Source organism: Martes martes (assembly GCF_963455335.1).
Source record: "Martes martes genome assembly, chromosome: 2".
NCBI lineage: Eukaryota > Metazoa > Chordata > Mammalia > Carnivora > Mustelidae > Martes > Martes martes.
Window position 1 is genome coordinate 175,558,706 of NC_137889.1, and position 24,876 is coordinate 175,583,581.

At 36.5% G+C, this 24,876-nt stretch overlaps 1 protein-coding gene across 1 annotated transcript in view; it reads right to left on the reverse strand.

Moving 5' to 3' along the window:
• Positions 1-4,727: 4,727 nt before the first annotated feature.
• The window catches only part of KCTD8 (potassium channel tetramerization domain containing 8), a 247,989-nt gene continuing 227,840 nt past the window's right edge, over positions 4,728-24,876 (reverse strand). Inside the window, exon 2 of the mRNA XM_080797781.1 lies at positions 4,728-5,726. Coding sequence (XP_080653907.1) covers positions 5,266-5,726 — 461 coding nt within the window. The 3' untranslated portion in view covers positions 4,728-5,265. The remainder of the gene's footprint in view (positions 5,727-24,876) is intronic.

Consider the following 24,876-nt stretch of genomic DNA (forward strand, 5'->3'; position numbering starts at 1 on the left):
TATATAAATATGGTCAACTTATCTTTGATAAAAGAGTAAAGGCAATACAATGGAGCATTTTTTTTTTAATGGAACAAATTGTTCTGAAACAACTGAGCATCCACATGCAGAAAAATGAATCTGGACACAAACCTTATACCCTTCACAAAAATTAACTCAAAATGAATAACAGACCAAAAACAATGGATCACAGACCTAAATGTAGGATGAAAAACTACAAATCTCCTAGATTGGAGATAACACAGAAGAAAACCTGGTGACCTTGGGTATGGTAATGAATTTTTAGATGCATCACCAAATACAATATCCATGAAAGAAATAATTGATAAGCTGGACTTCATCAAACTTTTTAAAAAACTAAATATTCTGGGGCACCTATGTGACTCAGATTGTTAAGTGTCTGCCTTCAGCTCAGGTCATAATCCTGGGGTCCTGGGATTGAGCCTCACATGGGGCTCCCCACTCAGCAGAAAGTCTGCTTCTCCCTCTCCCTCTGCCCCTCCACCCATTTGTACTCTTTGTCTCTCTCTCAAATGAATAAATGAAATGTTTTAAAAAATGATAAACTTCTACTCTGTGAAACACAATGTCCAGAGAATGATAGAACAAGCCACAGACTAGGAGAAATTTTTGCAAAAGAAGTGTCTGATAAAGGACTATTATCCAAAATATACAAAGGAATCTTAAAATTTAGCAATAAAAAACAAACAACCTGATTAAAAACTGAGCCAGTGACTCTAATAGACATCTCACCAAAGAAGTTATACAGATGGCAAAAAAAAAAAAAAAAAAAAAGTGAAAACATATTTCACATTACATGTAATCAGGGAAATACAAATAAAAACAATGAAACACTACAACAAACCTATTAGAATGGCCCAAATCTGGAACACTAGCAATACCAAATGATGCCGAGGGTGTGAAACAATAGGAAGCCTTATTCGCTGCTGATAGAAATGCAAAATGGTGCAGCTACTTTGGAAGACCATCTGATGGATCCTTATGAAACCAAATATAATCTTACCATATGATCCAGCAATCACATTCCTTGGCATTTATCCACCCAAAGGAGTTGAAAACTTACATCCCCACAAAAACCTGTACATAGATGTTTCCAGCAGCTCATTCATTTCTGCCATAACTTGGAAGTGACCATGTTGTCATTCAGTAAGGTGAATGGACGAACTGAGAGACATCCAAACAATGGAATATAATTCAGCACTCAAAGGAAATGAGCTATTCAGCCACGAAAATATAGGAAGGAAACTTGAATGTATTTTACTAACTTAAAGAAGCTAATCTGAAAAGTCAATATACTAGATAATTCTGACTATGTAACATTATGGAAAAGGCAAACCCTTGTAGATAGTAAAAAGATCAGATGCGTCAATGTGGGTCCATCGATTGTAGCAAATGTACCTCTCTGGTGCTGGACGTTGATAGTGGAGGAAGCTAGGAATGGATGGGACAGAGGGTACATAGGCAATCTCTGTACCTTCCTCTTGGGTTTTCTGTGAACCTAAACTACTTTAAGAAAGTCTTTAAAAAAGTGGCAAGCTTGGGGTGCCTGGGTGGCTCAGTTGGGTAAGCATCTGACTCCTGATTTCAGCTTAGGTCGTGATGTCAGGGTCCCTGGGCTCCATGCTCAGTGGGGAGTCTGCTTGAGATTTTCTCACTCCCTCTCCCTTTTCCCTTTCCCCTGCTTGCTCTCTCTGTCTCTCTCAAATAAATAAATAAATCCTTTTTTAGAAAGTGGGGAGACTTAAAATTACTATGTAATGGAGTTGTGTCCATTTACCTACAAACTTAAATGGCATAGCGGTTACTGTCTAAAATTTTTCTGTTTTGCTAAGTTCCTAGGATGTCCTTTCTTGGCCCTGTGGCTAGAGAGAGCAGGACTCTGTATGTGCGTGTGTGTGTGGGTGTGTGTGTGTGTGTGTTTTGTCTGCACCCGATACTCTTTCTGGGTTTCTGGGTACTTCTTCAGCTCCAAGATTGGGGTATATGAGGTCAAAAGAAAACCCAGGAAACTCATTACCATGTTGTTCTTTGGGTCCCAATATCCCTACCTACCTTTCCTTCTTCTCTTAGCCTTTCAGAGTCTCTTAAGTGTGTTTATATATAATATCTAGTGTTTTTAGTTATATTTAGTGAGAGAAATAGGGAAAAATAGGTCTAGTCCATTTCAAACTTAAATATTTCACAATTAACTTTTACTTCTTGTTCTGATTTTAGTACTTAATATGTTTCCATTTACAATAACAACAATAAGACATCAGATCACAAGTTGAGTGTCTACTGTAGCAAACAAAGGTAAACCACGTGGACTCCATAAATACTCAAAAAGTATATATGTGAGCCCCCAAATACATTTACTCTCCATAAATACTAACTTCAGTGTCAGCTTTGAGCACTTTTGGCTTTTGGTGATTCTCCAGATTTTATCTCATGATTCTTTGGAAAAGAAGATTTATACATCAGTTTTAGCCTGACTCATCTTTAAATCTGGAGTCTCCTTTTGTTTAGGGAAGAGCCCCCATTCTAGCTATCTTCCTTGATACCCTTGTAACCCCAAATGTGGCTAGCCAGATTCTAGCCTCTGGTGAAAGCATAATGGTTTGGGAGAATCAGACCATAAGTTTCTTCCCAAGAGCAATAGCTGGTAATTGATATTTCTGAATGTGTCGCTAACCTTTGAGCCAAATACTTGGTGTATGGTAATTGTTCAATGGACTATTATTGAAATGGGTTCTTATTTCCTAAGGATAGATGAAATAGTCCACATTTACTAAATTCTTTCCATTGCAATTCTGTTTGAAGTTCTATGTTGGGAAAAAACAGACCAGGGTGTAAAGTGTTTTTCAGATCTGTTCGCTGCCCTTTACTTGCTGGGATTTGTATCACAAGGGGATCACCTCTATAAATTATATTTCCCAGGCTGCTTTACCAACTGGTTTCCATTCATATTAGATCAATGGAGAACATTTGGTGGGCTACTGGGAAGCTAAGATCATGCACCCCCTCCCCTTCCTTTTTGTTTTGGGAGGCATCTGTGGAAGTGATCGTGACTCTTCAGTGGCTACAGTTCTTACTGGACAGCTTGTTCATCTGCATTCCAAGGTCTCCATCTGTTAGCCTTGGTTCCCAGATTCTAGTAAGGCCACCACTTCCCCTTTTCCCTCTATCTCCAGGAGCGGTAGTGATGCTTTTCTTCAATTATATCATTTAAGTCTTCTTTATATTAATATCACCCCCATTATCCCTAAGATCACACAGGTCATAAGTGGTAGAGGTGGGATTTGAGCTGTGACAATCCAACCACCAACTTTTTTTATTTAACCAGCATGTTACAGCTACATCGGGCCTTGGAAAGACGCCCAACCTTCCCAAAAGGAAAGGCAGAACTTGAGAGTAGCACTTTCTCAAAAGCCTGATAGTTAATTCAAGTTCAATCACATATCTGTGTTTTCTTTAAGAGTCCACTGTAGATGGTATTTTATATAATAGTAGATTGAGACATCTAAGAATACCTAAAATGTATGTAGATTAAAACATTTTTGAGTTAATAATGCTTATCTCCTTGTAATATTAAAGAAATGATACAAGTGCTGCTCAACTTTTGTTTTAACCCACCACAGAGGTCGACCTCTACGATTCTTTTTTTTTTTTTTTAAAGATTTTATTTATTTATTTGACAGAGAGAGAGATCACAAGTAGGCAGAGAGGCAGGCAGAGAGAGTGAGAGAGGGAAGCAGGCTCCCTGCCGAGCAGAGAGCCCGACCTGGGACTCCATCCCAGGACCCTGAGATCATGACCCGAGCCGAAGGCAGCGGCTTAAACCACTGAGCCACCCAGGCGCCCCGACCTCTATGATTCTTGAAGATGTTTTTACCTTCTCTCTCAGCCTCTTTCTTAGTGAAATTTCATGATATTATGTATTTCTTTCTATAGAGATGGTGAGGCAAAAACTATAGCCTGTGGTAAAAGAAAGCTCATTTCCATATATGCAATCAGGAAGAAATCTTTTGTCATTCAGGCGAAACTTTCCACTTGCTATTGACATTTTTGTCTCTTAATTTGTAGGAGGTAACTTCCCAATTGTTTTTAGAGAAGCTTTCAATCTGGTTGTCAGCCAAACTAGAAGGTTAGTGCATTCTCAGCTGAAGTCTTTTTCTCTTGTGGGTTAAGGGTTTATTAATCAATCCCAGGGCTATCTGGATTGGACTCTATATCCATTTTGAATTATGTTAAAATTCTATCTTGTCAACATTACAGTTGAACATATCATTCTCCAGCTTGGGATTTTAAAGGAACATGGAAGACCATGCGACAATTGAGTATTTTCAAAGAAGAGTCAACAGAAATCGAGGAATTCTAATATATTTTCCTTTTTTTAATAAATACATAAAGCTTTTTACCATTTCCCTCAATTATTTTGATTAACACGATAATAGGATCTTTCAGAGCATCATTAGACCAATTTTCACAGCCTGATGTAAGGACTCATTTCACAGAAATAATCATGACTAGCATTAATAGATGAATGTCAGTGCCATAACACAACAGCATAAGGCATATTTACACCATCTTAACATACAGAACACCATACACATACACAAAAATATCACAGATCCAGAACAAATAAAATCAATCTCCTAGACAGTTTACATTTACAGGCTTTGCCTGAAACACTTTTTTTTTCTTAATTTTTTTGTAATTTTTTCTTTCCAAGCAACAAACAGATCTTCCCTACGTCTTGTGATTTATTTGTTACATTGTGTTCATGCAAAAATAATAACTTGTTTTATTGCATTAACATTTAAACAGTTTTGGATTTGGGTCCCCCAAACCATCATCGAACATTTTACTTGGTGTCGCTTCACCCACATTGTCATTTTCGTTGGAGCGATACGATGATTTGTTTTTGGCAAGTTACAAAATGACAAACATATCCAGTTGACCACAGTTCAAAAAATCAAGATTTGAAGCTTCTTGATCATGCACATTTTACTTTCATTCTTGCAAAATGGTTTGAATCAGATATGCCATTTTGAATTAACATTTGTGTTTTTTTTCTTTTTTCAAAATCATATTTCTAAAAACAACAACAACAAAAAAGAGTGAAAGAAAAGACTGTCCCACGTCCACTGTTCACAAAAAGGAAGAGCAGCAAGAATCACACTGACCATTGTTAGGATATAGTCAGGCGGCAACACTGTAGTAAACATCGAATGTCACCGAAACACGGCAGGAATGTGACGATTACTATAAGCCGTACTTCTGCAACAGTTCGGACTGCCACTGGCGTTTGCGCTCTGGAAAATAATCTGGAATGTGGATTTTTTTAAAATCCTGAATACACTTTTTCATTTCTTCTTCCACACTTAGCTTCTCACAGACTTTCTTTTTGGATAGATTTGTTTCCCGGGACTTGCTGATGAGTGTCTGAAAGAGTTCACTGTTTCGGCGTTTGTCGGGTGGGGGCATCCATTGCACAGGTGCCTTTTTGGAAGGGCGATCCAATGTTAAGGTGTTGGGTTGGTGAGCTGTTGCCTGCTGGGCACTGGGTGGGTTGTCCTGGGGAGTGCTGGCCTCGGAGTGGCTGTCACAGCTGGAAGTGGAGAGCTCATTACAGGAAGTCCCACTTTCACTTCCTTTATCTGTGACTTTGTCATGTTTCCTATCTTCATGTTCTTGTTTAGGTGACACTATTTTCTGAGGTGGTCCTAAAAAGAAAAGAAAAGAAAAAAAAAATAACAAGTAGAATAATTAAATGAGTAGTGGGAAGGTCAAATTAAATAAGCTTTACATTTTTAAAATTTTAAACCAAGAACATTAATCTTCAAAAAATCACTGTTTGTTGCATTAGTTTATATTTGAGGGGTTAAATACGACACCTAGCTTTATTAATGCACATTGAAACATGCATCTTGCTGATTAATTATTTATACAATCGAGTTTAGGGGGTTTTCTTAATGAGCATTTCTGCCATGATAAATCATCAATAACTTTATGCTGAAAAGAAGATTTTTGTTATTTTAGTTACTAGTTCCTGAAATCTAAAAAGATATTATATGTACATGTTTTGTTAGTCCCATAACTGTTTCATGAGACATGTAGTTCATTTTTGTTCTACTTATTGGGCTAGGAGTCCTTGGTGTATATATTTACATTATAAAAGCAGAAAGTACCATTGCTCTATTTTACATAGTAGTACTCTTCAGCTTCAGAGGCTCAATAGCCTCATTTATGTTTCCAAGTGGGAGACTGGTTTAAATCTTATCCTCAGTCTCTAAATCTTGTTTTCTGTCTACTTCCTTGAAGAGAATTATGAAAGTGAGGCAAGATATATATATGTGCCTAATAGTATGATGAAAAAATAAAATTGAAATACAGTTATTTTCTTAAAATACAAAGTTTACCATTTGAGGTAAATTACCTAGGAGGACAATTTTCAGAAAGTGATAGTTTGCCAAAATAATTATTTCAAATACACAAACAGTTTTCTTCCAAGAGGGAGCCTATTTTATTCTTCTTGACTCCGCTTTGGGATTAGGACCTCCATTTAACATTTACTGAATGCTACCAGATACACAGAACTATAATAAAACCTTGATTAACTAAAGCCCAACCATTGAGAAATATGTTACTCAAATCTTATTTTTTTCCTGTAGCCAATTTTTATAAACAGGTCATATAAATCAAAATGGGGAGTGGGGAAAGGCATCAGTATTTTTAAGCAATTGCCCAGAAGATTCTATTGTGTAGCCAGAGTTGAGAACAATCGGTTTGATCTATCGGGTCTCAAGTTTGACCACATATGGAATTATTCGGAAAGCTTAGCTTATTGATGCCTTGGTCTTAACCCTAAACATCCCACTACAATAAGATGCTATCAGGCCATGGGGCCATTTAATAGAACTAGGTGATTTCAATCTGTAGCCAAAATTATGAATCTTTCCTCAGTCTAATATATAGTAAACGAATTATATATAGTAAATAATAATAAATATATAATATATAGGGGTGCCTGGGTGGCTCAGGGGGTTAAGCCTTTGCCTTTGGCTCAGGTCATGATCCCAGGGTCCTGGGATCGAGCCCCGTATCGTCAGGCTCTCTGCTTGGCAGGGAGCCTGCTTCCCTCCTCTCTCTCTGCCTGCCTCTCTGCCTACTTGTGATCTCTGTCTGTTAAATCAATAAATAAAATCTTTAAAAAATATATATAATATATAATTATATATGACATATATAATTATATATAACATAAAATACAAGTATATATTATATATAAAATATTACATATTATATTAAATAATATAATCTATAATATGAATAATAAATATAGTAAATAAGTATAGTAATATATAGTAAATCAGTCTAATATATAGTAAAAAATACATTATACTACTCAGAAAAGTGGGGACACAAATCAACTTTTATAAAAAAAGTACTTGCCATAAAAGCATCTACTATCTGCAACATTCTATTGGGCAATATTACCAATTTTCCTATGTACAATCAGAAGAAGCAAAAGAGGATACCAAACATTTGAGAGGGTGAAATTTGACTTGGGTGGGATTAAGATTAAAAAATGCTTTGGAACTTTTTGGAATGATGGAAATATTCTATATCTTGATTGTACTGTTAGCTATAGGACAGTATACATTTGTGAAAATTGATAGAATTGTGTAACTAAAATGGGTGCCTTTTGTTATGTAAACTGTATCTGAATTGACATAACCAATAACAAACAAATAAAAAAAATCCTCAAAACTTTAAAGAAGATGTACCTGTTTGAGGGAAGGTCTTAACTAATATTTCATACTTCCCTTATTCACAGTACAGTGAAACTCTAAGAAATGCTGAAAGCACACCAATACATTTCAAAAATATCACAACCATGGATTAAGGAGCACAAAACCTAACAGCAATTTTTTTTTTTTTAAAGTCTCTGCCATTTTCACTTACGGTAAGAGAGAATGGGGGTGGGTCTGAGGGATGGGGGCAGAGAAGATGTACTTATTAACACTCCTTGCTTACTAACCCAGATCCATTCTCAACATTCCTTTCTCCTTAGTGGCTGATGGGCACAACTATGTCCTCAGGCTCCCTTGCCTTCTGGCTTTCAGTTGAATTCAGCCAATGATAAAGACTAGCAAGACCATGCCCTCATCCCATCCCACCCCCAGGATTTCAGGATCTCACTGTATTCCTGGACCAAGAGGCATAGCCCTGTCTGGCAGCTATGTCCTCTCTCCCCTCCCTCCCTCTTTCTGGAACCCCTCTTTCCATAGTCTATTAAACAGAGGTTCACATCTTCAGGCCCACAGTGTTCGCCATGTCCACTGTAATTGGCATGAGGGTACTGCCACTCTGCTGTAAACTGTCAATATTTAACTTTTCTTAAATTACCCAACTGAATATGCCTTCTCTTTCTTCTGGCACCTTAACTAATAGACCCACACCGGCATTAGCCAACTTCTCCGGCATTACTTGTAGGATCAGTGTTTCAGTGGCATCAGATTTTAGTGGTAATGATATTGAAATGGAAATGGGTTTAAAATCCTAGTGATCTGGAATCAAATTCTAGCTCTCTGGCAAATAGTCTAGTGGCCTTGAGCAAGGTACATAGTTCCTCTAAGCCTCAATTTTCTCATCTGTAAAATGGGGTAATAGTACTTTCCCCATAGGTTGAGATCAAATGAAATACCATATAAAAGCGTCTAATAAAATAAATCTCAACAATCAGAGTACACCATTATCATTTCTTTTTCTAATGTGCAGATGTTTAGGGACATCTCTGAAGATTTTAAGTTTGCTCAAGAGTTTGCATGTATGTGTTTATGTGGAGCTCAGGGTGGTGGAGGAGGTGTAGCATCTATTTATCTAATTATCTTTATGGGTGAGTGTGACCTCAAGCTAGCATGAGACCCACTGGCCTATGCCAAAATAGGATATAAATAAACGCTTTTTACCTTTTATGTCTGTCTCCTGCATTACTTTAACCAGAAATACCCACAGAAGAGTCTGTGATTTTCATTCCCAATAATGACTAAAAGATTAACTTCAAATACCTGGAAAACCAATTTATATCTAAGGATAATTGAGTGATGAGAAATCATTTTTCTGTTATTAGGCTGGGGAATAGAACATTTGATAGAGATACCAAGGCAGAAAAGTAACATCAGAATGGAAAACAGCATGGAAAAAGGGTATTAGGTACCACCAGAGCAAATATTTCATTCTGTTTTTATTCACTGGGAGAAAGACGCTTAATGACATTTGCTGGGGAGTTATATAAAGTTCATGTGTTAGCTAACTAAATTACATATGATTATTATGCCTAATGGCATTACAATTTATTCATGGAAATAAGGCTCCTCCCAGTCCTCCCAATATATACACAGATGAATGCAGAAACTCCACAGTACAACAGAATGCAACGTATGTATGTCAGAAATGAATTGCTCTTGAAGTATAGGACAGAACACCCAGGAAGACTTCCGTGAAGGAGGCACCAAGCAGTTTAGCCAGTGGAGTGGTATGGAGTATCACTATGAGCCAGGCACTGTGTCAGGATCTAGAGGAGGCTCATAGTAAGTTCTCTGGTGAAGCTCACAGGCTATTTTCTGATATTTTATAACACTGAGTGTTTAAAATGCATGAATACTTTAGAATATCTCCCACTACAGACTTTAAATTCTGAAAAAAAGATGTGGGAAAATGAATTTATTATGATTTTAAGAACTTCTTCTTTTTTAAGAACTTAGAATAGGTCCAGTTATTAACCAGAAACAGCAAATACACACTTTTAATTTTCACTTCTTCTATATCATAAATTATCTTTAGGTAAGTCTGGCTCAGATGTTTGGCTCAGGTATTTCTATTATGACTTATAGGAAAAGGTTTAACTTTCTCTTGTCCACACTTTTTAATGTACAGAATATTATGACAGTTTCTGTATAAATCACTGGCAGGAACAAATAGTCTTCTTTTGATTAATGTCAGAATTTTTGATAATGCATAACATATTATGTATTATTACTGCAATTTGATTAAGCATATTTTAAATAATTAGTGATAACTTAGTGGATTCAAACTGGAGCTAAGATACAATAATAAAATGACTTATGGGCTTTTTATGACATGAAATTTAAGAAAAATGAACAAAATGCATAGGAAGTAATGATTTACTCTATTTGCTTAGTTTTCTTGAGAATGCCTGCTAATTGCAGGCTTCCAGGGATAATTTAAAACTCTAATTTTACATTATTCCATTCAATGAACCAAAGCCACAGGAAAAGTCCTAAGCACAAAATGAAAAATTATTTAAATAGCACCAATTCCAAGTCCTGTATGTATGGGAAAAGCATGTGTGTCAGAAACTTCTCTGTGTCTCTTCAACTAGTGATAGAATAAATATGTAAAATTATCTTCTTAAAAGCATGTTGCCTTCCAAGTTAGAGCATCAGACAGACTGAGTTTAAGAAAAGAAAACAAAATGTAATTTGGTGGTCTTAACTGGCCGGGCTTGCTTCCATCACATAAATAAGCTCACCAGTAATTATTAGAACAAGCAACAAATCAATGAATAAGCAAATCTGTTACTTATTTAACTTTTAAAAGGAGTTAATTATTTAAAAATATCCAATACATATGTATACCTAGAAACTTTCCCAAAAGTATTTGGGCAATTAAATCTTTTCATTTGGCTATTTGCCATTAAACAGATTAGGATTTTCATCTAGGAGTTGATCCTCTTTCAGGGGAATGACAGCCGTACCTAGGAGACGTGCAAGTCAGTCAATTAAGTCATGCCCCTCTACAAATATTATTTTTTTTAAAGAACAGTCAGTACACAACATGCACACACCCATGTGCGCGCACACACACACGCACACATACAATACTCATTTATTACGCTCACATTTTTCTTCAGTGTGGGAATGACCTTGGAAGATCTGGCTTTGAGTTTGGTTAAGTGCTTTGTGTTTTGTGTTCGTCATGGAACCTCTCTAACCTCTTGTCGTTAAAATGTTGGGGTTGGCCCCTAAATTCATTTATGTTATGAAGTTCTGTAATTCTAAATTATATAATGAATAGGAAGGGATTTTCCACACAGTAAAATTCTAATCAGATATTAAATATATAAAAAATTAATGAGTGACCACTAATAAAAGTTACCTCTTAGAATGGGGAAACAAATTCAATTTCCACTACAGTACTTCACAGAATTACATGGTTCAAGGATAACTTTCTCTAAGTTTACTGACAGGTAGTGTAGTTTAGAAGACATTACCAGTTTATATTTGTTTCTTTAAATCTGTTCCTTTCATGGAAACGCAGGCAAATACAATTAACATTTAAGGCATCACAGTGCAGACTGGCTGGGCTCACATCCTAGTTTAATAACCTACTAGGTGTGTTTTCCATGGGCGATTTTCTTTGTGCCTCTGTTTCCACAAAATCATGGTAAGGCTTAAAGAGCTAACACATATAAAGCACTTAGGTGGGGCTTGGCATATGTAAATGTTCATGATGTCAATTGTTATTACTCAGCATAAATATCCTGTGTGATTTGGCCATCGATAGTATGGCTGATTTGCTTATCTGAATTTTGAGAGAACGAACAGAGGGACCCAAATCCTTCCCCTCTAACTCTGACTCTACACGTGGTATCTACAAACACATGGCTTCCAGCTGTCTCTTAGCCCCGTGAGGCCTCAGTTTTTTACTCAGTAAAAATGAAATAAGAACAGAAATACCTAGTCACAGGGATATACTAAGAAAGGAGAGAACGTATGTCGAAGCAATTTGCCATGAAGTTCTCTCCAACAGATTTGAGAGGCTATGAAGTATTAAATTTTCATATTCTAAAAGGAACTTATTTGAAAAAATAAAACACAAAAGCTCTCTTTTTAGTTGTTAAAATGTGTGAATTAAAGGCAATAGTAAAAACATTACATTAAACACAATAAAACAAATTGAAAGTATCACAACGGGCCAAAAGTGTAAAATTGGGTAAAACAGGGCTTATGATTAATTCCACTGAGTTTTATTACACTGATACAAAAAGGAGGAAGTTATAGCTTTTCTAAGTCATTTGGGTGGCTAGTGTAGTACAGAAATTAAACATTAATATTTTCATCTTTAAAAAAAGACAGGTGAATTCTGGGTAGTTCTGGGTGTAAGCACATTAAATAATTCCATATTTTTCTTGGAATACACAGCCATTTCCAAATGCAGTCTATGTGTACAACTGCACACTTGAAAACACCTTTTATTTTAATCTCTTTACCTGCCTAGTGATGATAAAAAAAAGACTGAATATGTAAAATATATCTGCAACAGGCACAATTCCCAGAAGGAATATTACCCTTTAATAGTACTAAATTCAATGATCTGTGAATGGTTATGTGCTACTTAAAAAGAATGAACCAATCCATCTTAAATATTAGCACCACATGTCTCTAGGTATTAAGCAGTTGAGTCAAAAGGGAAAAAACTCCATTTTGATTTGCTAAACATTTGTTGAGCACCTATCATGGACCAGGCATAGTGATAAGTACAAGAAGGACACACACACACACACACACACACACACACACACAAGTAGGTCAGGCTTAGGGTGACAGTAATACATCGGTAACTAACTTTTGTAAAGGAAAGGAAGGAGGGAGCAGGAGTAAACTGTGATTGGAGTGAACTAAGGAATGGGCATTATTTTTAATTTATTAGTTAAATTCTCACACTGAATTGAAACTTAAAGTCCATGCAGGAGGTGAGTTCACCTTAGAGTAAAAGGCTATTTGAATAAATAAAGTTCAACTTTTATATGAGAAAAATTAAACTCATTTCTTTATGTTTTCTACAGTCTCTACCATCATTACTTAATGTTTTTATGAATGAAGAGGAATAAAAAAGAAAATAAAAGAAGTGTAATTTGGAAAGATAAACATGCTGTGGTATTCCTTTCTACATCCTGATTAGTCACTGGTCCATTCTTTTGATCTACCCTGTACCTGCTAACTTTTGATTGTACTTATTTATTTACAGTGTGTCTCCCAGTCTCAAACCATAAATGCCTTGAAGGTAGAAACTGCCTTTCTAGCCTATCATGAAGCCTTAATCAGAGTAATTGCTTGACCAAATTAATAAAATGATCTTTACTCCTATGGATATCTATAGTATCTACTACTTACTCTATCAATCATTACTGAATGAATATTCACTACCTTTTATGTTACTAAATATTCACCAAGATGACCACAGAGAGGTAAGAAAGCTCCCATCATCCCCACAGAAACATCTGTCCCAAAGTCACATATCTGTTGTCTTATGCTTCCTCAAAGTGGTTATGGTTTCGATGAAGATGGTGACCATGTTTTGTTTCCTTGTGTCACTCAGTTCAATTCAGTGATTTGTTTTGTCACTGAACCAAATGTAAATAAAGTGAGAAATAATTAAGTAAATAAGCAAATGTACTGTAGTATTAAGAAAAAATGTGAGAGAAAATATATGTTTAATTGAAAATATATTTGAGGAGGTTTTCAAAAGTAATCTTATCATCTTCCTTGCATTTCATACATCTGTGTCTTCCTAGTAGTTATTTCTGTAGACAATATCCAAGGTCAACTTTGGCTACCCAATGGATTCATTCCTTATTTCCGATTATTTCCAGGTCTTGTTAATTCTATTTCTACGGTGGCTCTTAAATCAATCCCTTCATTTCTGTCCCTCCCCACCACTTCTAACAGGTTTCTCGTTACCTCTTACTGTGTCTCCTAACCAGCTCTCCGAATTGCTTTTAGTCCCACTTCAAACTATTTTTGCAAATTTGCTAAATAAATATTCCTGAAGTCTAATGCCATTCAAGTATCTCACTTGTACAAAAGCCTTCCAAATAGTTAGTTCCCTCTGCACACAGGATGAAGCTTGCATACTGCATTTTGGCACTGAGGATTGTTCCTAGTGTGACTCAAGCGATTATCCCAGTCCATCCGGTACTGCTCCCCATGTAGCAGCCAAAACATACGTGTTGCTTTCGGTAAATGCCTTACTTAACCCATGCCCATTCCCCTCCCCATGGACTGTATTCTATCTATGCTCCTCATTCTTCACAGCCCGTGCCAAATGGTGTTTTCAGCATAAAACCTTCCATTCTCACGTTTGGCTATAATATCTTGTTCCTCTTCCCTTAATGACCCATAGCAGTTTGTTTGAATCTGTCTCAAAGTATGGAGCCTATTTTTGTCTTAAATAATAGTCATTTCTACACGACTTTTAACTTCCACAATGCATACACACAAGACACACATGCAAAATTTTAGTTTGCATTTCTTGAAGCACCATCCCCATGACTGGGCTTATACTAATTCAGTAACTCATTGTTGAACTGAATTAAATGAAATTAGTCTTCCCTACAAAAGAATGTCTAAGCATGTAGGGAATTGTTTTATTCCCAAAGAACATCTTTTTGTTTTGTCTTCTTTTAACTAAAAAAAGATAAACCCAAGTATAATTAAGCTTACAAGGTGTAACAAAAACAAGCAAAAAAAAAAAAAAAAAAGAAGATGAGCCTTTGGCAGTGGGGTATAAGAAGGGGCTTACAGTCTCTCTAGTTACTCTAAGTATTCCTTTGGGAAGGTCCCTATATTATTCCTTTCAAGTTACTAAAGAGAAATAAAAAGTATTTGGGAACCATAAATAATGAAGAAAACCCATTTTCTTTGCTCTTCAGAAGAATTCTACATCACTTATGTGATTGTACTGGGTTGTTACACCTAAATATTTCTAGTAGGAAAGGTATTACTTGTCCAGTTGTCCTTTTAGAAGACTGATCACATGTGAAATGGTTACCGACACCTTGTCCGAGGGCTACATTTAAAACTGACCTCCGCATTTCACTCATGGGAGCTAGGATTCTGTGGTACAGTGATCATTTTTGTGTTTAAGAAAATAAATAACCCCCCTCACAAAACAAACAAACAAACAAACAAACAAAACCCTACAAAATTCCATTAAGATGCCCAGGCTCATTTTGGAATTGGGAATTAAGACAATGTAATCCTGGGTTCCTACTACCAAATCCACCATTCCTTATTATTGATATTGTTAGAGTGTTTTTCCATGTACCTAGGTGGTCACCTTCTAATGACCTCCCTTGTCAAGCAACATTCTGTATAAGACAGATAATTTATCTCTTTTTCAAACTTGTGAACACACGCCAACTCTTGCTTGTTCCACATCCATAACCTGTGGATCATAACACCTGCATGGTGCTTGGCAAGGATTAATGAGAGGTTAAATCTACAACACATCTGATGGCCCTGGGAGGGGAAAAAAAGGCGCTTTGTAAATATAGGCGGGGGCTACACTTACGATGTGCTGTGTATAACAAATTTATGTGAACATAAAACCATGCTGGTTGTAAATTATCGTTGCTGTTATAAATATGAAACAGCTATCTCCGGCTCGAGAAAAAAATTTTTGATGACAAGAGGGGAAGAAGAGGTTGTGACAAGGCAAAAAGAAGGGGAAAAAAAAAAAAGGAGAGAGAGAGAGAGAGAGAGAGAGTAATACTCTTGGATTCCCCGAAGCAGTATCAATTGCTGGCGGAAAGTCACAGTTGAGGGGATTTTTATTTGTCAGATCTCTTCAGATCTTGAGTGCCTGCCTGCCAGTAAGTACTTTTCAAGTACTTCTAACAATGGTCAGTGAGATGTAACATTTTGTAGCTGCCATACTATTTAATGTGAGTGCCACCTCTTTTCACTTTGAGATTCATAAAAGTGTGCCTATTACGGAAGCAGCTCAGTGCAGAATCAGTACGGTGCATGGAAAACGGAAACATAGACGCTCACAGCAGTTTAAGGTGAAGTCGTGCGACAGTTAAAAAAAAAAGTTCTACCTTTGAAATGGCAAAACTGTGCTTGAAGTGAAGTTCTGACCCCTACTAGCTATGTGTAGCTATGGGTGTCTTCAAGGCTCATTTTCCCATTCTGCTTAAGAGGGATTAAAAATATGGTACCTCCCTCCTAGAGTCGCCCTACGTAAAGATACGTGTGAGGAAGAGTCTTAAAGGAGGCTGAAAAGCAGCCCCAGAAAATACATCTGTTCCTAATACCTGGAATCTGTAAATGTCACTTTGTATGATCAAGTCTTTGCAGATGTGATTAAGGATAGTGAGATGGTGAATTCGTCTGGAGACGTGAAGTCAACCACAGGTATTCTTGCATAGGAGGGTTGGAAGGACATCTGGTACACACAGAGTAAAAGGCAGCAGTGCGACCATGATGTCAGGGGATGGAGGCTGTTGGGTTGGAAATCAAGGACTACCGGCAGTCACCAGAAGCTGGGAGAGGTAAGCAATGGCTTTTCCCCTGGAGCGTCCCTGCGGACAGCTTGATTTCTGCCCAAAGTGATTTCGGACTCCAGACCTCTAGAATCCTAAGACAATAAGTTTCTGTTGTTTCAAGCTACCAAAAGTGTGGTGATTTATTACAGCAGCCATTGGAAACTAATACAAGTCTATTTAGACTCCCGTCTGACCCTCGGTTGATGCTAAATTATGGCATTTATAAAAGAGAAAACATTATCCTTAACAACTGGATGTTATTGGATCTGAATTACAGGATCTTAAGTTTCTCTATTAAAATACAATTTCTTGCAGTCTCTGCCAGATTGTCATCCTATTTCTCTTCCAACTAATAGCCCATAAGATTTTAGAAAACAGTTATCATCTCTAGTCTGTTTTCCCCAATTATATAAATTAACCATTATTTCCAATAATGAGGTTCATCGCCTCCTAATGTCACATCCCAGTACACTCTACACAGTAACATTCCCACAAAATTCTCCTTTCTTTCTACGCACATGCATACTCACTCCCACCTACCCTCATGCGCAGCACATATTACATACACATACAGACATATCATACATACACGTATATGTGTGTGCATGTGTGTATGGATTTATAATCCTAGAACTGTCTCTCATCTGTAACTGATTCCACACACGTCTAGCAACTGATCATTCGATGAAATTCTAGCACCACGAGTTTACTGCCTTCTGGACATTTCTTTAACTTCAAATACCATATGCTCAAAAAAGAGCTCATTATTCTTTCCCTGTAAACCAGTTCCTCCCGCTATGTTTTCTATTTTTCTTTTTTACAAAAGCACCACAATCTTCAAAATCAGCCAGGTTTGCAGTCTCAGAGTCTTCTTCATTATTTCTATTCTTATCCCCCTATTGATTCCCTGCTCGTGTGACAGCCACTAATCCCGTTGCGCCTACTTTGATAATGTCTCAGTCACTCATTTCACTCTTCTCCCCACAGTTATGATCCTCATTAACTCATATCGAATCTATTGTAATCACCTTCTAACCTCTTCCTCAATCTATCGAAATGACATTCTAGAGCTCTTTTCCTCTTTAATATCTACCTCCTGCTATCCATACTAAAATCCCAGCTACATAGCACTGAAATATAGCTCTTATTTTAGTACTTGTTCTCAGAAAATATCAAAGCTTTCAGCAACATATCCAATCTGCTAGACCCGTAAACAAGACCTTCTATGGTGTGGTCCCAATTTAAACTCCAAAACTCATTTTCTATTACTCCCACTTTCTATTCAAGCCCAATTGGAGATACTGATATTATCCTAAGTATCACAGGTCTTCTTGTCTTCAATTCTTCACCTAAGTAAATTATAGGTTGATTTTTCTCTTATAGCATACTTAAATAAATGGAGCATATTCTTTATTGGCTGTGTAGTGTATGCGTATCTGAGAATATACTTGGTACTCCTATCTATCTTATGTAACAGACCCTAAACCCCAGCATGCAGGAGTGGGTTTATAACATAGACTGGGCCAGTCATAGTACTTTACCAACCCAGCCCCATAATCTAAGGCAAGGATGAGGGTTGGGAGACAAGTATTTGGGGTAGTTTAATAATAGGAAATCCCTGGAACACTAAACTGTTGATGAGGGGAGAGAAAAAGAAGGTCTAGCCAAAATCACGTCTAGCCAAAAAGCTCTCGGATATGACTGCCAAGGACTAAGTCCCCCACCCCAATTACAGTAGAAGAGAATAAGAGAAGAAAGGGAGTTTGGGTGTCTGATTCTGTAATCCCTCTGGCCCCCACCTGTTAGGCGAGTATTTTAGAGCAAATGAAATATTAACTCTATCAGAAAAATGATTTTTATACATCTATTTGGATATCTTATTAGATACATATAACGTTGAAACGTAACTGAAACCTCTCCTCTGAAGCAAGTTAGTGACATGTTGATTATATTGTCATTGGAGGACTCTAACACTTAATGCTAAATGCATAAAGTTATGTAAATCTTAAGTTATTGATCAGAAAATCTGGGGAAATTTATATTAAGCAGAAAAAATATAATCAGTGTGTATTTATGAGCAAATTGTTATAACAGTAATATACACGATTTGAGGAATCTTAGGGATTTACTTTTACTCTACTTAACAGGTCCATGGGCCCCCATCCCTGCCTTAGAGTCTGTGACCAGAGTGGGTAAAATACTATTACTCTCCTACACTAAGTTCTCATCTATTCCTGTGTCCTGGGAGAAAAGATCTGTTTCAAAAAGTAAAATAGGGTGCAAGGAAAACACAAACTCAGACACACACACACACACACACACACACAGATAGCCGATATATGCTTTATTATGGAAGTATGGTCAAATGCAGAGGCCAAGATGTATTGCAGTAAAATAAGTGTTTCACACCATCTCATGGCAATATGTCACTGTGTATCATCTTTTCCTGTGTAGCCACTAGTTAAAGGAGAGAATCGGCTTAGAGAAACAAACCTAGTAATGCAACCAGGACAGTTTCTCTTAGTTCATAGTTTCTCAAGTGAGTATAAGAGGAGAGTAACATTAAACATTTATTGAACACCTATTATGGACCAGGCACTGTGGTAAATGCATATACATAGCATCTCATTTACATTTCACACTAAGTTTATAGAAAAAGGCCTATCGTGCCTATTTTACTAGTAAATAAGAAAACCAAGGCTTAGGAGGTTATGTGATTTTACAGGTCACATTTGAAAGTAGCAGAGATAGGATTCAGAGTTTCACCTGCCAGACTTCAGAGCTTATACTGAGTTAAGCTCTGAGTTACACTGCTTCAAAAACCTGAAAATGGTGTTTAAATCAGCTTCCCTGCAATCCTAAACTAGAGGTAGAACTACTCATATGAGCTTCAAGTCTTCCTAATCTGATAAGATTGAAGTGTGATGCACAGCTGAAAAAAAAAAAAAAAATTGGGGATAAAAGTGCCTAACTGTACCTAAGTGTTAGAATTCCTCTAGATCATTTACAATATAGTATTATCTTATATCATGTCTAGCTATCTTGACAAGAAATAAGTTAAGAAGGCTAAATGTATGAAAATGTGGAATGTGCCTTCTAACTCAGTTCCTATTATTGTGACCATTACTGGGAACAAAGCACTTTAAGCAGGCAAACTCCATTCATCAAACTGAAGATTTTCCCACTTTAAAACAAATGTTTATGTTGCCATATCCTCTGAAAAGCATACTTTTGGGAATTTAGACTAATTAAATTTTTTATGTTAATTAGATAAACACAGGTTAAGAAGCAAATATGCTTTAAAGAAAACATATATATTTAAGATGTGAATTCCACTATAAAATTTACGTGGTAGAAATAACTAGGAAAATGGATAAATAGATATAGAATTATAGCAGAGAAAAATCACAGGGGATGAGGGAATTATCTTAAGACTCATGACCTGTCAGAGCCTCCAAATATATCAGAATTCTATTTGTACAATAAGGCATCCTTAAAACTGAACCTTTCAATGATGTGCTCCTCTTGAAACATTTTCACATAAGGCCGGAAATTTCTGCTAAGGCTTTCAGAGCCTAATTAGATAATGAGTAGTTTCTGTCAGGACTGAGACACCTTGAACGTCTCATGTCACTTTATAGTGTGCTTAGTCTAAGCCTAATATTTCAGTAGCAGCAGTAACATCAATCTCCCTCTCTGACATTAAAGCCTTACAGATTAAAAGTAAAAGATTGTGAACTGGTGCTAATGAAACCATTACCAAAGAAAAAGATGTACTGGTATAAAACCTTCAGTGTGGATCAGTCAAAATGGCTACGTAAAGGAAGAATTTGCACTGGGAATACTCTTGAAAAGCCATGTTTAATTACAAGCTGTGTTAATACTCATTCATTAAAAGCTTGAAGATAGAAATTTCTTAATATAGGAAGCATTAGTAACAGAGTATGCTCCCAGTAGGATGCATTACAGAACTCTCCACAAAGCTCCGAGAGACAGGATTCACAGAAATGAATATGCTGCTTTGACTTTATGAGGTTCAGGGGAAAGTTATCTGGGTTGGTCGCTATTTGCTCACTTTACAAAACTTCCTTAAATTATGTAGAGTCTGAAAGAAATTTCAAATATATACATTCTTTTTAGGGCAAAATTTTCCATAACAAGGAACTAAACGAGGGCTACATTTACTCAATTATAAGAAATATACATAAAGATTATGAATTAATTGGGAATTATGACTTAAATTATGATTGATTTTTAATACAACTGTGACTATATATTAGAAAAGGACAAGAAGAACATATTTAACCAATGATTAAAGATTCACAACTGCTTTGCCTCTGGTTGCTCCATTTGTCTTTTTTTTTTTTTTAGATTTATTTATCTATTTATTTGACAGACAGAGAGATCACAAGTAGGCAGAGAGGCAGGCAGAGAGAGGGGTAAGCACGTTCCCTGCTGAGCAGAGAGCCTGTTGCGGGACTTGATCCCAGGACCCTGAGATCATGACTTGAGCTGAAGGCAGAGGCTTAACCCACTGAGCCACCCAGGCGCCCCTCCATTTGTCTTTCGTGTGCTGTGAACTACTTTACAAGTAGAACTGCAAGTTCAAGGTCAAAGATTATTCAGAAGACAGAAGATTCTGAGTGTGTAAATCAAAGAGCAAAGGAGAATTTGCATTTGCTCTACTAATTTATCTTTTTTGTTTGTAATAGCAAAAATATACATATAACTAGAGTAAAACTTTATAATCAAAATCCTTAGTATTATGCATCCAAATTCTTCCAAACTTAAGCATTTAATTAACAACAAAAAGGTGGTTTTATAATTCAATTTTTGGTACTATAAATTTTATTAAAATATTACCTTTTAGGATAGTGCATCCTAAAAAACTCTAATTATAAGGAAAATGAATTAAACCCACATCATTTTATTAATACTATGTATTTACTGAAAATCATCAGGGAAGATGGCATCATACTTGATGTCACAGAGACTAAGAACATATTCTATCCTAATGTAATAATAGTCTAGAAGGGACAGAAAAAGAAATCGAGGAGATTGAATTGAGATGGCAGGCCCTTTTTTTTTTTTTTTTTTAATTGTTCAATCTCCTACAAAACCTTTTAATATGTTATGGCCAGGAAATGGGGAAGAGAGAGAGAGAACAGATGAACTAAATCCTTGACAGTGCTAGAAAACAAGAAAAACCTTCAGGAACAGAACAGAACATACTGGGTGACAGACAACAGATGAGATCAGTCTAAAGAAGAATAGAGAAAGCATCAGCTTGACACACTCACAGGAAAGAAAATAAAGTATAATCTAGTAGAACTCAAGCCCCGAGTAACCTAATTAAAAGAAATAGAAGGACTCTTCGGTCGGTTATCAGAGGATCAGGGCCTTGTTTATATGGCTGGGCTGGTCCATTTCACGAAGTAGAAGGCAGAAGCACTGATTCTAGGACAAAATTTCAGCTGTTCTCTAAAGAGAACCAACTACATTTCTCGGTATAATTCCTTCCGTGGATGAAGGAGAAGGGCTTTGAGTTAATTCTCTTATAGATGAGAGGTGGATGGATGGGTCTGTAAAGAGAAAGGTGATCTACCCAGGAAAAGACAAACAAAAGCCTCTCCTTGACGTGACTGAAAGTAAGAGGTGGGTATTTTACATACATAGTTGGGATGGCCTCATCCCACTACATACCAGTGAAATGTCAATGCATTCTAATAGGGTCATCCAGTCAAGAATACCAAGCCCTCTTCCCAGTAAGGCAGAGCCTAAGCACTGCAGTATTCTGTTGGAGAAAATTACTTGAAAATCTGCTGGGCAAAGCCTATGACATCTACCCATACTAAGCAACCTAGCCATTCATTCATTAATATAACAGAAAACAAACAAACAAAAATTAGGTATTTTACATAAATAAGAGTATTAAAGAGAGGGACTTGGGCAAACAACAAAAATATTTTTGCCTGGACCAAATAGAAATAGAACAGAGAAGAGAAGAAAAATTTAAAAATTCTATTTAGAATCCTCAGAGATGGAACACCTGGGTGGCTCAGTTGATCAAGTATCTGCCTTTGGCTCTGGGATCAAGTTCCACATTGGGTTCCTTGCTCTGCAGGGAAACTGCTTCTCCCTCTGCCTGCCACTCCCCGTGCTTGTGATTTCTCTCTCTCTCTGACAAATAAATAAATAAATAAAATCTTAAAAAAAAAAAAAAAGAATCCTCAGAGAGAAATGAGAGGATATTTAGTCTTTTAAGAGTTGACAACTAAGAAAATATATTTTGGGGGGAAACTAAACATTTTATTATAAAAGTAGAACGTGACAAAATGAACAAATAGAAGAACTTGACTAAAAATAAAATTTATAGCCTGGAATAAAATGTCATGATAATTTATTAGAATTTGTAGCAAAATGATACATACATAGAGCATAAAATAAAAATCAATCCAGGGCATCTGAGTGGCTCAGCTGATTAAGCATCTGACTCTGGATTTTGGCTCAGGGCATGATGTCAGGGTCATGAAATCAAGCACCAAGTCAGGCTCTGCTCTTGGCTTGGAGTCTGCTTCAGATTCTCTCTTTCTTCTCCCTGTGTCCCTTCCTGAACCTGCCCCCTTCACCCTCTCTCTAAAAAAAAAAAAAAAAAAAAGAAAGAAAGAAAAGAAAAAGAAAAAGAAAGAGAGAGAGAGAGAGAGAAGAATCAGTCCAGGATGTCCATATCTAAATAATAGGGATTCCTTAAAAAATATCAGAGTGAAAGCAGTGGCAATAATAACAAAATGAATTATAGAAGAAAAATGTCCCTTGTCTATAACAACTATACTTTTTGGATTGAAAAGGGGCACCTGGGTGGCTCAGTGGGTTAAGCCTCTGCCTTCGGCTCAGGTCATGATCTCAGGGTCCTGGGATCAAGCCCCGCATGTGGCTCTCTACCAGCAAGGAACCTGTTTCTCCCCCTCTCTCTCTGCCTGCCTCTCTGCCTACCTATGATCTCTGTCAAATAAATAAATAAAATCTTAAAAAAAAAAAAAGAAAGAAAGAAAGAGTCACTGAGTTTTAAGCAATGTTAAAAAAAAAAGGTCATACCTTTATAAATGCATCTCAGTGAATTTTAAGAATTTCACGGTAAAAGAGAATTCTAAAAACTTCCAGAAGAAAATAAAGCATCCTACAGACAAAAGATTAAGGAAAAGTTTCAGCTTGACAATTTCACTGACTATTTCTAGAAGACCATGAGTCAAAACCTTTGGAGGTTTTAGGAAAAAAAAAAAAAAAAAAAAAAAGTTTGAACTTAGAGACTTATCCTCAGTTACTTTAGCATTCAAATGTATAAATTATTTATGGAGACACTCAAACATTTTACCATCCAAAGAGCCTCACTGAAAGAATTTGTCAAGGTTGTACTCCAGCAAAAATGAATATCAACTTATTAATTTGTTGATTCATACACTTAATATTTGTTGAGGCTCAGTACATGGAAGACATCTTGCTAGACAATGAGAGGAATATGTAAAATGTACAATGATGTTTAATTTGTCTAATGATGATAGATATTCATTTAACAATCACAGAGAGTAATGTAGAGTTGTAACTGCAGTAAGAGTGGTATTAACTGATATCACATATACTGATAGCATATTTTAAGATGTTATGTTTTACAAAATGTAAAGAAAGGGTTTCACTCAGGAAGGAACTGTGAAGGTAAAGAAATTAAGAAGGTATAGAAGGTGGGGGGGAGTGGTGAGGAGCAAGATATAGGAGTATAAGCAAAGTGCCGTTTGCATTGGAGCATAAAAAGTCATAAAAACTGAATAATGGCAGCACACCTATGCAACATGGCCCAAGTTGGCCCACAGAGGTTGTAGATCATTCAAGTTCTTATAAGGCATATTGAAGAAATTTAGCTTTGTCCAATGAACAAAGGGAGTATAGCAGAACAATTTAAGCAAGAGAAAAGACTGGGAACAAAATCAAATGTATATTTTGTAACTACCACTCTGAAATAGAAGAGAATGGCTTAGAAGGGGACTCTAGGAAGACAGAGTAGCAGCAACTAAAAGTCTTCCCCTGTTTTCTAGGTGAGAGATGAAAACAAATTACAGAGAACCATTAGCGGTGGTGGTGGGGATGATGATGGAGAGAGGTGAAAATAGTACACAATTTTAGAACTCAAAAACCGGTGGAAACTAGTGATGAACTGGTGGTGGGTAAGAAGAGAGTTGTGAGGGAGGTAGATGAATCATGAGAGGGCACTTAGGTTTCTGGCCTTCAAAATAGATTGGATGGTCTGCCATACGGAAGTTGTAAATAGTAGTGGAGAACTAAGTGTATGTGAAAAAAAACCATGAGTACATTTATAGTTGAAACTATTAGAAATAGACAGTTTAACATACTGACATGGAAACTCAGGCATGCTTTTGAACATATAGTTCTTTGTATCTCAAAAAGTAAGTTCCCCGAGTCCAAGAATAGGCAAAGAACATAAGAAAAATTGTTGAAAAGAGAAATCA